General features: G+C 50.9%; 6 protein-coding genes across 6 annotated transcripts; 4 read left to right on the top strand and 2 right to left on the bottom strand.

Annotated features, from left to right (window-relative positions):
* Positions 1 to 63: 63 nt before the first annotated feature.
* On the bottom strand, positions 64 to 672 carry AA0111_g8436 (hypothetical protein; the record flags this gene model as incomplete). The annotated part of the gene is made up of 1 exon (XM_028654883.1): positions 64 to 672. One exon carries the CDS (start codon positions 670 to 672, stop codon positions 64 to 66), a length of 609 nt encoding a protein of 202 aa, XP_028503917.1.
* A 980-nt stretch (positions 673 to 1,652) lies between these two features.
* AA0111_g8435 (hypothetical protein) lies at positions 1,653 to 2,395 on the top strand (the record flags this gene model as incomplete). Its single annotated transcript, XM_028654882.1, has 2 exons — positions 1,653 to 1,953; positions 2,007 to 2,395. The coding sequence occupies 2 exons, from the start codon at positions 1,653 to 1,655 to the stop codon at positions 2,393 to 2,395; spliced, it is 690 nt and encodes a 229-aa protein (XP_028503975.1).
* Positions 2,396 to 2,777: 382 nt separating this feature from the next.
* On the top strand, positions 2,778 to 4,658 carry AA0111_g8434 (hypothetical protein; the record flags this gene model as incomplete). The annotated part of the gene is made up of 1 exon (XM_028654881.1): positions 2,778 to 4,658. The coding sequence occupies one exon, from the start codon at positions 2,778 to 2,780 to the stop codon at positions 4,656 to 4,658; it is 1,881 nt and encodes a 626-aa protein (XP_028503976.1).
* A 112-nt stretch (positions 4,659 to 4,770) lies between these two features.
* Positions 4,771 to 6,450, bottom strand: AA0111_g8433 (hypothetical protein; the record flags this gene model as incomplete). The annotated part of the gene is made up of 3 exons (XM_028654880.1): positions 4,771 to 5,939; positions 5,995 to 6,191; positions 6,242 to 6,450. The coding sequence occupies 3 exons, from the start codon at positions 6,448 to 6,450 to the stop codon at positions 4,771 to 4,773; spliced, it is 1,575 nt and encodes a 524-aa protein (XP_028503972.1).
* A 925-nt stretch (positions 6,451 to 7,375) lies between these two features.
* AA0111_g8432 (hypothetical protein) lies at positions 7,376 to 8,344 on the top strand (the record flags this gene model as incomplete). Its single annotated transcript, XM_028654879.1, has 1 exon — positions 7,376 to 8,344. The coding sequence occupies one exon, from the start codon at positions 7,376 to 7,378 to the stop codon at positions 8,342 to 8,344; it is 969 nt and encodes a 322-aa protein (XP_028503973.1).
* A 949-nt stretch (positions 8,345 to 9,293) lies between these two features.
* On the top strand, positions 9,294 to 11,937 carry AA0111_g8431 (hypothetical protein; the record flags this gene model as incomplete). Its single annotated transcript, XM_028654878.1, has 4 exons — positions 9,294 to 9,863; positions 10,016 to 10,399; positions 10,529 to 10,684; positions 10,891 to 11,937. The coding sequence occupies 4 exons, from the start codon at positions 9,294 to 9,296 to the stop codon at positions 11,935 to 11,937; spliced, it is 2,157 nt and encodes a 718-aa protein (XP_028503915.1).
* Between the last annotated feature and the right edge of the window lie 379 nt (positions 11,938 to 12,316).

Raw genomic sequence — 12,316 nt, 5'->3', positions numbered from 1 at the left:
TCTGGTTACACCACAACGCGACGCGATTACCGTATCCAGCATACATGTACATGTAGCACTCTATTAGAGCTTCAGGCGATAGAACACGGCATCGTTCGGGTTCTCGTAATAGCTATCGACCTCTTCAAATCCATAGCCTTCATATATCTTTCTCGCGGTCGTCATGTTTCGTAGCGTATCGAGCAGCATCTCTTTGTAACCCAGCTTTCTCGCGTGCGAGATGGCAACTTCCATCAATGGCTTGCTAAGACCCAGACCCCGCGTTTCTGGTGCAAGATAGAGTCGCTTGAGCTCGCATGTTTTGGTAGGTGGTGATGTTGAATGTGCTAGCAATGTCGCAGATGCAGTGGTGGTAGGCGTCGTAAAGAATGGTCGGATAGCTATGCATCCTATAGCCTGTTCATCTTGTCTTGCGGTGCTGAAGCCGGCCTTCTTGCCTTCAGTCGGCATTGCCGCGGCGTCTCCGTTTCCTGTTGAGGAGCTTAGTAGCCACAGCGCCCCTCCTTTTTCCGATGCATACTTTCCAGGTAATTCCGCCAGTTCGTGGTCGAAGTTCTGGAAGTCGAGGCTGACAGGCAATGACTGTGCGTATGCTTTGAAGAGCTGCCCCACTACCTCCTTGTCACCCGGGAATTCAGCATCGCGTATCTGAATGTTCGGAAACTTTGACATATCGAGTTACTTGAAGTTTTAAATTTCTAGTGGGTAACGCAGTCTGGTTGGACAAGTCGAGATCGAGGATAAAGTCGGTGAGTTCTAGTTTTGCAGCGTGGCTTGACTCACTTCATAAGTAGATGTGCCCTGCGAGATGTCTTTGTTGAAGGGCGCAGTTCTAGGCTGCCGTAGCCGGACTAATCCCCCCACATGGGTTGGGTGGGACTGATGTTCTGGTGGTTTCGGTACAGGTGGAGCAGCATCCATAAATGTAACCCTGAGCCCACGCCAGCCGAGCTCATGTAAATCGCACAATATTTATATATTGATTTAACTTTCTTCCATCAAAGTCACGTGTTGGTCCTGTGGTAAGTTCACAGCAATCATTCACAGTCAACAACACATCTAACAAGACCCAGGTCTAGTGGTATGATGTATGTATTACTCAGTCTCAAGACAATTCTTCATCATCTAACATCTTCCTAGTCTCGCTTAGGGTAAACCCGAGCACAGCTTGCGAGAGGCCCCGCGTTCGAGTCGCGGCAGGACCCAATATCTTTTTTGCCTTTCGAGAGATCATTGGATGTAACACTGATATCTCTTTTTGCCCGGGCAGCATAGAGTATCCAAGCAGCTTGCTCTGCTGTAACGCGGCTATAATTCACAGTCAGCCTTACCGTACGACAAACTGTCACCACGCTACCAATAGAGCTCGCGAGGAGCGTCTCTCTTAAAGTTAATCAACGGACCACATCCTTGTCGCTTCCTCTGCGCTTACGAGAGATCACTTGCCCTGTCACTTTCTGGCTAGCGAAGCACTTTGTAGCCTCTGATAATATCTGAATCTCTTCCACGCCCACTCTGTCTTCTGGACCACCTGCCGTCCTTAGAAAGTCTTACTTACATTCGCGCGCATATATAGCTATCCTCACACTCTTGAATGTCGACGTGCCGTCCTGTTGCCTGTTTCACCGTTTTCCCATAGCACCCCTCATACAATGACTATCCGGCTTGCAACACCTTCTGACGAGCCCGCCATGGCATCTCTCTTGACCAAAGCATTCTTCGACGAGTCGCTCTTTGGTCAGGTTATGCATCCGTACCGCGACCAGTATCCGGATGATGTCAAGATATTCTGGTCAGAGTACCTACGAAAACACTGGAAGATAACCAACGAAAGACTGTTTGTCGCAACGACAACAGTAGATGGACGGGAAAAGGTTGCCGGCGTAGCTGTCTGGCGCCGAGACGGCGACGACGAAGGGAAGCGTAGAGTGGAGAGCGAGTGGGTTGATGTCGGTAAGTGCCTCTGTAATACATCTAATCAGACAAGTATGCTGACGGCTCTACAGGCACAGATGTCTTCCAGCCCCTTCCCTCAACCCAGAATCGTGCTCTAGATCCTAGCAAGCGTAATCTTTTGAACGATTCCTATCCCTTCTTTAAGCATCACTGGGACGGTGACCGCAGAAACAACTGGTATCTCGATCTATGTGGAGTCCATCCAGACTATGCCGGCAAGAGGCTCGGACAAGCACTGGTCGGTTGGGGCCTCGATCGCGCGAGAGAAGAGGGCGTCCATGCGAGTGTCACAGCTAGTAAAGGAAACGAACGGTTCTATTTGCGATGTGGGTTTGATGAGGTAGTAGGAAATTGTACGCAAGGAGAAGGCAACCCGTTGAGCAAGGCCGGAGTTGAAGGTGGTGATGTACTGTTCATGTTTCCCAAACAGAAGCCGTAAGATGTATGCACGTAAGGGCAAAACCGCTTTAAGCACCAGCCAGCACTCATACTTCACACAGCCTCTTTCGGCGCGTTCATATCATAATGTCCGGCATTGCATCACGACATGCCGCGATATTACCAAGCCGTTTCTCGGTCCGACGTATTGGCACATTACTCGCTAGTGAAGCGACCAACCTCACCAGCCAATCAGCGAGGCCACCAAATCGTACCGAATAATCTCCCGGTGCCTTTGCGGGGAAGTATTTGTGCGCTTTCTTACCATCGTCGTCATTATGCGGGTAAGCACGAGTAAGTAGCATCATGTTCCAGCAATTAAGAATGGCACGGTAAGTCGAAATTTTCTGGAAATACTTCATTCGTTCGAGCATTTTGCAGCCATGAAGCGCTCATCAACCGTTCTGGCGTCTCTTGCAGCACTGACGACAAGCCATATCATCCCTCGTCAAGAATCCATCGACTACAATGCAGCTCCGCCAAATCTGTCCATCTTAGCCAATTCGACTCTCTTCGACACATGGCGGCCAAAAGCACACGTTCTTCCAGCGTTTGGACAAATCGGAGATCCATGTATGCACTACACCGATCCCGAAACTGGTCTCTTCCACGTAGGATACCTACATTTGGGAGCATCGGGTGCTACTACAGACAACCTAGTCACTTACAGGGACGTGAACCCCGATTCGGAGCCATTCATCCGTGCAGGCGGCATCAATGACCCCGTCGCTGTCTTTGACGGCAGTGTTATTGAGAGAGGAGTTAATGGCACACCAACGTTGCTATACACCAGCGTCAGCTTTCTACCCATACAATGGACAATTCGGTACACCCAAGGGAGCGAGACGCAATCGCTCGCGTTCGCTAGAGACGGTGGAAGCAACTTCACAAAAGCAGAATTTGGACCGGTTATCCCCAGCCCACCATTCGCTGTCAACGTCACGGGATTCCGCGATCCATTCGTGTTTCAGAACTCGCAGGTTGATGGCTTGTTGGGTAAGCGGAACGGAACATGGTATACAGTCATTTCTGGCGGCGTACATGGCAAAGGCCCAAGTCTCTTCTTGTACGCCCAATATGATGATGAAGATGCGGATTTGTTCCAGACGTGGGAGTATTTGGGTGAATGGTGGCACGAAGCAGCAAACTCGACATGGTCAGAGACGGGCTGGGCTGGGCGCTGGGGCTTCAACTTTGAAGTCGCCAACTACTTCGCCCTGGACGAGCAAGGTGCTAATGAGGAAGGCGAGATCTTCGCCACAATCGGCGCGGAATGGAGCTACGAACCCATTGTACCTCAAGTTTCGGACAACAGGGATATGCTTTGGGTCGCTGGAAAGCAAGAGCTTGTCGACGGTCAACTGAAGTTCGAGCCTACAATGTCCGGACGACTCGATGCTGGGCGCTCAGCTTACGCAGCGGCTGGTAAAGTCTTATATGCGGACTCGCAAGCTAGCAAAGCAAGTGGTGCGCCTGATCGCTTCATCACATATCTCTGGTTGACTGGCGACTTCTATGGCACCTTGACTGACGAATTCCCGACTGCCCAGCAAAACTGGACAGGATCACTATTACTCCCACGTGAGCTTAGCGTCGGCCGCTTGAATGTCGTCGACAACCAGCTCTCCCGAGAGAAAGGTTCGTGGCGCGTAGATCACGAACACGACAACGGCACCGTTACCCTCGCCACTCTACACCAAAAGATCGCTCGTGAACCCTACGCCGCATTCCAAGACAACGCCACCAATGTCATTACGCAAACGGGTGGATCCATGGCGAGCGTGACGAAATTCGATGAAAGCCCAAAGTCAAAGCACTGGATGATGACTGCATCGATAACCTTCCCCTCGCGCTCTGACTCCCTGCGAGCTGGCTTCACCATCCTTTCTGGTTCCCAGGAATCTACCAATATCTACTACCAGTTCGGTAATGAGAGTCTTATCATCGATCGTTCAAACTCTTCTGCCGCGGCGCAGACTACGGATGGTTTCCTCACCGAGGTTGAGACGGGTAAGTTTCGCTTGTTCGATGTTGCGGGTGGATATGGAAATGAGACAATGGTTGAGACTTTGGAATTAACGATTGTGGTCGACGGTGGTGTTGTTGAGGTGCATGCGAACGATCGATTTGCGATCAGTACTTGGGTGAGGAGCTGGTATGCGGATAGCAGAGACATTAGTTTCTACGTCGAGGGTGGCGATGCTACCTTCAGCAATGTGACGATTTACGAGGGATTGGTTGATGCATGGCCGGAGCGAAACTAGAAGGTATTGCCGATAGTGAAGTATATAGTTTGTAGAATGTACACTAGAATCGCTCAATCTATACGTATATCGATCCACCTCGTCCAATTAAACATCCTCGAACAGGCATAAACTAGAGGGTATTCCTGTTGATATATTCGACTGGTCCAACATACATCTTCCGGCCCTGAACAACAAAATAGACCAGGGAAAATATCACAACAACCCCATAGATAAGCACGTTCCAGTTCATCAACTCAGGAGTAGGAGAAGGAAACGTTGGGAAGAAGGCAAACAATAGTGCCACGCAAAGGTAAAGAACAGAAATGCCATTGATCCAGATACCAGCCTTTCCTAAGCTGAAGTGGCAAGGCAGTAAGGTCTCGTTCCTCCACCTCTTGAGAAAGATGCAGGAGATAGAAATGATGTAGGACGACAACATGGCACATGTACCGAGTGAAGCGATACTGTTGAACGCCACAGTACTGCCAATATTAATCAAGGAGAGAAGGATCGAAAAAACAAAAGACACAACGACGGAATTGAAGGGTATGTCCCAACCAGGCTGCACTCGCGAAAGGAACGCTCCGAAGGGGACGCCATGGTCGCGTGCGAAAGCGAACAACTGCCTCGAACACGTTGCAACGTTGTTCACACACCCAAATATTGCCATGATGAAAATTATGGACGCGAGAACTGTGGTGCTAGTGGTCGATTGGGTAACATTAGACATGATTTGTATATGCGGTTGGCCAGTCGGAGTCGAAAGCACACTCTCCACATCCCCGAGACTGAAGCAGAAGACGATCAGCATCAGGAAACCTAAACTGCTGTTTACAATTGCTGTCCAGATCATGGCTCTTGGCAGCGTCTTGGATGCATCCTGAAGCTCCTCGCTCATGTGGGTTGCTGCGTCTGATCCAAGTAATGTAAATATGGGAGCGAGTTGGCCAATTAGACATGATAGACCTGTGTTACCCCACCCGGCATTATCCTGGAAAGACCCAAATACTTGACTAGGCTTGCTGTGTGTTCCGAGGACCCACATGATAGTGAAGATAGCAATGAAGCCAAATATGTGGAGGACTAGCACTGTGGCTTCAACGAGGGGAAGTTTGCGTGCAAGAAGCGTATTGAACAGTATGGCAAAGCTCGCGACTGCAACAATGAGGAGTGTACCATGCCAACGTTCTGGGACGTAGTTGTTGTTGTTGTTTAGAATGATCAAGCCTTGGATCTGGCCGCCAGCTAGGAAAGCAACGGAGGCGATACCTGTTTGCCAGCCAAGAACACACAGCCAGCCTAAAACCATCGTTAGACTACTATAGTGTATCGATTCTCAAGGCATGATACTGACCGACAACATAGCTCAGGAACCTCTGGTGCTCTCGTGGTGCAAACTCAGAGACCCAGTGATATTGACCGCCTGACGTGGGGGCCATGGAAGCCATCTCAGCCATAGATGCGATGACAAAGCCCATACCAACTGCAGTTCCAAGAAAGACGAATATCGCACCGCCAGTACCGCCGTTCGTCAATGGTATGATCAAAGTACTAACAATCATCAGTTTGTAGCCACCACACGACCCAATACATATCCTCACGTTAACACAGTCTCCCATGTAGACATTAAGATCATCGAGTATCCAAAGATGGAAACGAAACGGAAGTTCCGGCGCAATTCTTGCGTTTTCCCCATTCTATGCATGTCTTTCTGGTCTTCGGGTGTTCCTATCTTCTCAGCTGTGGAAGTGGTATTGTGTGACTCGCTGTCGCGAAGCTGCACGTCGGTGTTGGTTTTAATTGTGGTCATCTTGTCATAAGTTATAACGAGTGTAGAAAGCATATGGAAGAGTCCGACGTCGTACTACGTGAGCGCGAATGACCGGAGAGTCGACAGTGAGAGATTTATGGAAAGTCGACGTATTCCAGGATGCCTCTGATCAACTATAAGTTAACCCTGAGCATGCAGTGCGTGTTGCCCGCAAACCAGAATACTGCATATTGCATGTACCACCAAACTGCTCTTGGCTACACGCACGCATGCCTGGTTTTGACATGTCAAATCAAAATAGTCATATAAGACGGTCGAGACGCTTCAAGAGGAAGCTCATCAAAAACTGGTGGGTCGCTCTGCGCGGTTGATTGCACGCTGCGGCCGTTCCCTTGCATGGTAAGCGAAGCGAGAACTGCCACAGGGCTCGAAGCTGCCAGCATATCTTGACAGCCTCGTGTGTTTAATCCTGGGTCGCACGACGAGTCACGGTGCAGGTGAAGTGAGACATGAGGAAGCTTAGAAGATGTCGAGTGGGTGGGGAAGTTACGTCAGCGCTGTCGGGCGCCTCCTTTTGGCTAGCGACTGCCGCGGATGAGAAGGCGCGGTGGCGCGCTCCCACTCCCATGTGGTCAACGGTACCCAGCCATAGCAAGCTCGCCATGAAGTGTATTGCGCCCGGTCTGAAACCACCAATCTCTTCTTCTTTAGGGTGTCTTGTTTGGCTGCTCTAGGAATTACGAGAGATCTGATCCGACCTGCAACTCCCCGATTGAGCGTATTGCTGCCTGGGCTCGCGCCTGCCTCAGACGCGCCTCTAATAAACCGCACTATCGTGTCATCATTCACTGTGCCAGAAGTAATTCCTTCGGCCCGGATTCACAAAGCCCTGCCCTTCGCGCCGTCTGCTCCTAACAAGACACGCTCCCCTCAACACCCCACCCACGGGTCCCAAACGAGAACCATGGCGACAATACGCGAAGAGAAGACTCTGTCTGACCTCCCGAACGGGCACATGCGCAACCAACACGAATACTCGTACCGCCTCCCCACAGCCCCCCGCATTGTGGTTCCCCCTCCCACGCTCACGACCGACATGCCAGGCTTGTCTCTTGGTGGCACACCTGGAGGGGATGTAGACATGAGCTTCTTGAACGAGTTGGACCTCGAGGACATCATACAGAAGAACACGCTGCTAGAGTGGGCATACGAGCGGCGGAGACAGGCACAAATGATACTGCCGTGGGTCTATCTTGGTCCTATGGTGGCAGCCAGGGACAAAGCTTTTCTAGAGCGAGAGGGCATCACCATGGTACTAGCTGTTCGTGCCCAGGCCAACAGCATGTCGGGCGCCATGCAAGCTGCTACCCAGGTATGCATGGAGGTGGGCAGCATCGAGTCTCCCAGCTTCTACAGCCTCACGCCCAGGTTCCCGGACGCGACGAGCATGATCAACTCGCACATCGCACGGGTACGACAACACAGCTTGGAGACAACAGGGCAGGCCACTCTCGGCAAAGTGTTAGTCTTCTGCGAGTCTGGCAATGAGAAGTCAGCTGCCGTGGTCGCAGCCTATCTGATGCAGACGCTCAACAACATCGATTACATCAAGGCTATGCAGGTCTGTCAAGCGCAGCGCTTCTGCGTTAATTTCGACGACGTCTTGAAGAACATCCTGCGCTCCTACTGGGATATTCTCCTTGCCCGACGCTCCATCGCCGCCTCTTACGCGCAAACGCCACACCAAAATGGTCTTAGTAACGGCTCTGCCCAGCCTGCATCACTGTCCCTTTCCTTCGCGTCAAGCAAGCAAAAGCGAGGCATTGAAGACACAAGGGACGGCGACGACGATACGAACATGGAAGACGGCATGGATGCGTCGGATGTGCTCCGTTTTACGGGGCGCGACGTTACTCCTTTCCAAGACCGGTAGACATGATCCTCTGGCAGTTGGCGATTTCGTTGATTTTGTATCAGGCGTTCACTAGCATTATACCCTGCATGTTTCAAGGCGTTATCAAGCGGTGCTCTGCATCAGAAGACTTACTTGTATCCGTAGTATCGCTGGGCACTCCTATGGAATGGGTAAGCACATCGGCCTTTTCATTCAGGCTACCCAAAACCCTGGCCAGTAACCGCAACTGGTTCTGTCTCTTCTGAAACACTTTACGCTCTACATTTCCTTGCATTTTCTCCTTCAATCAGTGCTTCTGCGAAACCTATATGACTGCGTTCTCCTAGACGGCTTTGCTTGCCCTGAGCCGATGACGTGACTTCGTAAATGACACATGGGACGATTGTGGGCACCTGCTTAGGATATCCTTCTCTGGTACGTGGCTTCTGCAGAAAAAAGATGCTATCTAATAGGCAAGCAGGTTCGTTCTTATGCTGAGGTGATCATGGATGAGCTACTCGTGACTTTTGCGATTCAAACAATAGCCATAAGAATAGGTGCTCTCGAATGAGAAGCTTTGACTATCGCAATGACTGCACCAGGTGCAGAAAACGTTTGCTCCGCTGTAATAGCCTCTTGGTCAGTAAGATCCCAGGACTAATCGCCTCAGAGTGGTAATTAGAGTACAACCTCTAAACGAGCTTCTAGTAACTATAGCGTCGCTAAGACGCGTATTGTTCACCGGATGCATTCTCAATATTTCTGTCGCGTCAGTGGTCACTGGCATTCACTTGAACTCCTAGAGGTCGCCGTTGCTCGCTAAACGCACGGTAGTTACGATGCGGTGCCTTCGGATTGGATAGGTAGCAGATACAGTCTTTTCCACGGATCTCACATACCAGAGACCCGCAATCTTTCTCATTTATGACGGACTACAGAGTATCGGTACCCAATCAACGCTTACACCAAATCATTACAGTCTCAAGAAATGCCATATGAGCTTCGACCCGAGGCCAAGTTGAAACGACCAGCACGTTATGATGAGTCGGACGACTCAGATCTCAGCGGTTCGCCAGAACCAAGGTCTGAGAGTCGAGATTCGGTCATCGATTCACAAGTGTCTCCACCCCCAAATACGTTGACTGCGACCCCCGGCGCACCAAACCCTTTGACTCTCCCCACAGGCGCGCCTCACCTCTCACAAAACCCATCGCCAGAGAAGGACAAGCCTGAAGTACCCCGCGCCACAATCCCAAACACAAGTGATCCCCGGAGGCCTCTAAAGTCTCGTGGGATGGCCCACGTTAAGCACGTTAAGAAACCCAGTCGCGAGAATGCCTCGCCAGAGAATAAACGCGCGAGACACTTCAACAAAACCGCCAAGCGCGTAGCAACACCCCTGGAGGATGGACCTTCGCCTGCATTTTCCGCACCCAGACCAGCAGCGTTCCCCTCGCTGACGGACAATGCCCCACCATCGCCTCCAGTTGCGATAGAACTCACCAAGCATGGCATGAGAGAGCTGGCGGAGGCTATGGACGCCGAAGATTATGAACGAGTACGAAAGATCAAACGCCAGTTCGCAGCCAAATATGAGGCGGACACAAGCGTCTGGTACGATAGTTTGAGGAAAAATTGGCCTACCACAGTCACATTTCCTACGGCATGGCACTCCCAATCCAAACATCTCCCACGATACTAATGATGCAGGTGACCTTTGAAGAGCTATGGCCGTCAATACGCCAGGAAATTATCGAACGGATCCTTGACGACTTCGCGCAGAAGAACTATCCATCCCCTTTTTACCCAGTATGTCGCATCTTGGATATCACCAAGGAGAGACTGGATGCGATCATGGCTGAGAATGCCAGAGTCTGGACCGACGACGAAATTCCACCATATTTCAAAGAGTACAGAAGGCGGTATCCTAAAGCCATCATCGACCCCGACGAGCCTCCACCTCAGTGTGTCGTTGAAGCGATTGCATTCTTGAAGCAAAACAGTCTTCCGGGTAGTTTGTTGGGCGAGTGGCAGACTATGCCGGCAGTCGAAGTATTCAACAACCCAGCCCCGTTTTACTTCCCCACCAAGAAAGTTAGTAATGAATTGTAGAAGTCTTTGGAGTCGCATACGGGCTACATAGCAAAATCGATAGAGCCTTTCGTTCCTGCTCGTCTTCCCCGTCAGTCCAAACGTGAGCATCCTGACATGATTTCTTCTCAGGAAGCCTTTGAACTGTTACGGCGTGGTTCGCAGGATGCTCAAAATCAAGCCAGTCGAAGGCAGCGAGACGGCAAGAAGCTGCCGCCACCACAATGCCGTGTTTGTGGACAGACAGGCCACACTTACTGGAAATTCGACAAGAATGGAGTGCACGAGGTAAGTACTCCCATTCCCAGACGTGTTACGAGAAAGCCGATGAGATTACCCTAAAGCTATACATTTGCTGTGATCTGCAAGTGCAATAACGAAGAGTACAGTGAATACTTTCAGGGTACCTGTTCCGACACATGCGTCCATTTCACAATAGCCGAACCTTTTCGCAATGTCGAGATATACAAGTGACTAGCTAACACCGTCACAAGTGCCCTCGGCGTCGACAACAAGTTGCCCAGCACAACGCTGAACTTGAGATCCTCCGCGCGCAAGCATCCTCCGAAATCAAAGCCTTCAAGGAACGAGACTTCGCAATGAAGAACATCACTCCCAACTGTTCACTGTCAGAATCTACTCCCATAGACGCCGCCCCGTACCTCGAAGCCTGGCAAGCGAATAGAGCAAACCCAAATCTACACCCCCATCTTCAGCAGCCGGCAGCTTTACCCGAAGACGGCCGAGCCAAGTATATCAACCAGTTACAGACGGATAATCTGTCGCATCCAGGGTGGGTACGAAATCAACTTACAAACCGCCGGTCGACTCTTACCAGTCAAATGTCAATTTCACACGTGGCTAGCAAGCGAATGAATCCGCCCAATCTACCACCAAGACCACAAACCTCAAACTCCTCCGCAAACCCTCTAATCTGGCCTAATTCCCGGTGCCTGACTCGGAGGCAAGGAACCAGACTCCATCCACAATCTGCTACACTCCAGATACCCAAGAAGCGCGGTCCGTACAAGAAGAAAGAGGGGAAAGAGGGGCACAATAGTACTACGCCGCCTAACAGAGTAGTGGGCAGAGACGGTATGGTCTTCCTGAGTAGTCTGAAACGAACGCAGGATGAGATTACGTCCCAGAAACGGCGTGAGGGTGCAGATGCGACGGTTGAGACGGGATTGGTGACACCGCCGCTACAGCAGCCGCATCCGTCAACACCTTCGTCGACCTCGACATGTAAGGCTGGAGAGACATTCACAGTGCAGAAGAACGTAGGGGCGACGAAGGAGGTAAAAATGCTGCGGCATTCTACTATACCACCAGTACCATCAGTATCTGAGACAAATGCGGCATCTGCGATGGAGAGCAATGGGGCTAATGCTACGGTACTGCCTCGATACCCGTACCAGGCTTCTTCTGCACAGAGGTTGAAAGGTGTGCCTTCGTTAAAGGAAATGGCAAGAGCGGTCATGGACCAGCGACAAGTTAATCGAGGGAAAGAGAAGGTTCCGAGGATGGATACTGCACCGTAGTTGAGGAGAGGATGGTACTACACTTCTTTTTGGACAAAAAGAATGCTTTGGTAGCGTATTGTTAATGTTTTGAGCGCCTCTGCTCCACCATAATGTCTAATACTCGAATCATCTTTACCAAGCATTCCGCGTGTGTTCATTGTGGGCGATGACTTCTCAGGTGGAGACAAGAGTTGATTGGCGCTAGGTTCAGCGTTCCTGCATGGCTTGGCAGACGTTGTGCGGGCGGTCATTCGATCTCGCGTCATCCCGAAACCAGCTTTCGGCGGAATTTTGCGGGCCTCCGAAGCAGGTTGTCTGCTCCGTCATGCTTAACGCATTTCCATGAGCCCAGGTGGGCTTTTCGCACTTTCCCATGTGACTGACTTGCACGGCTACA

This window comes from Alternaria arborescens, assembly GCF_004154835.1.
Source record: "Alternaria arborescens strain FERA 675 chromosome Unknown contig_21, whole genome shotgun sequence".
Taxonomy (NCBI): domain Eukaryota; kingdom Fungi; phylum Ascomycota; class Dothideomycetes; order Pleosporales; family Pleosporaceae; genus Alternaria; species Alternaria arborescens.
The sequence above is the reverse complement of the archived record's forward strand: the minus strand, read 5'-3'. Positions and strand labels throughout refer to the sequence as shown.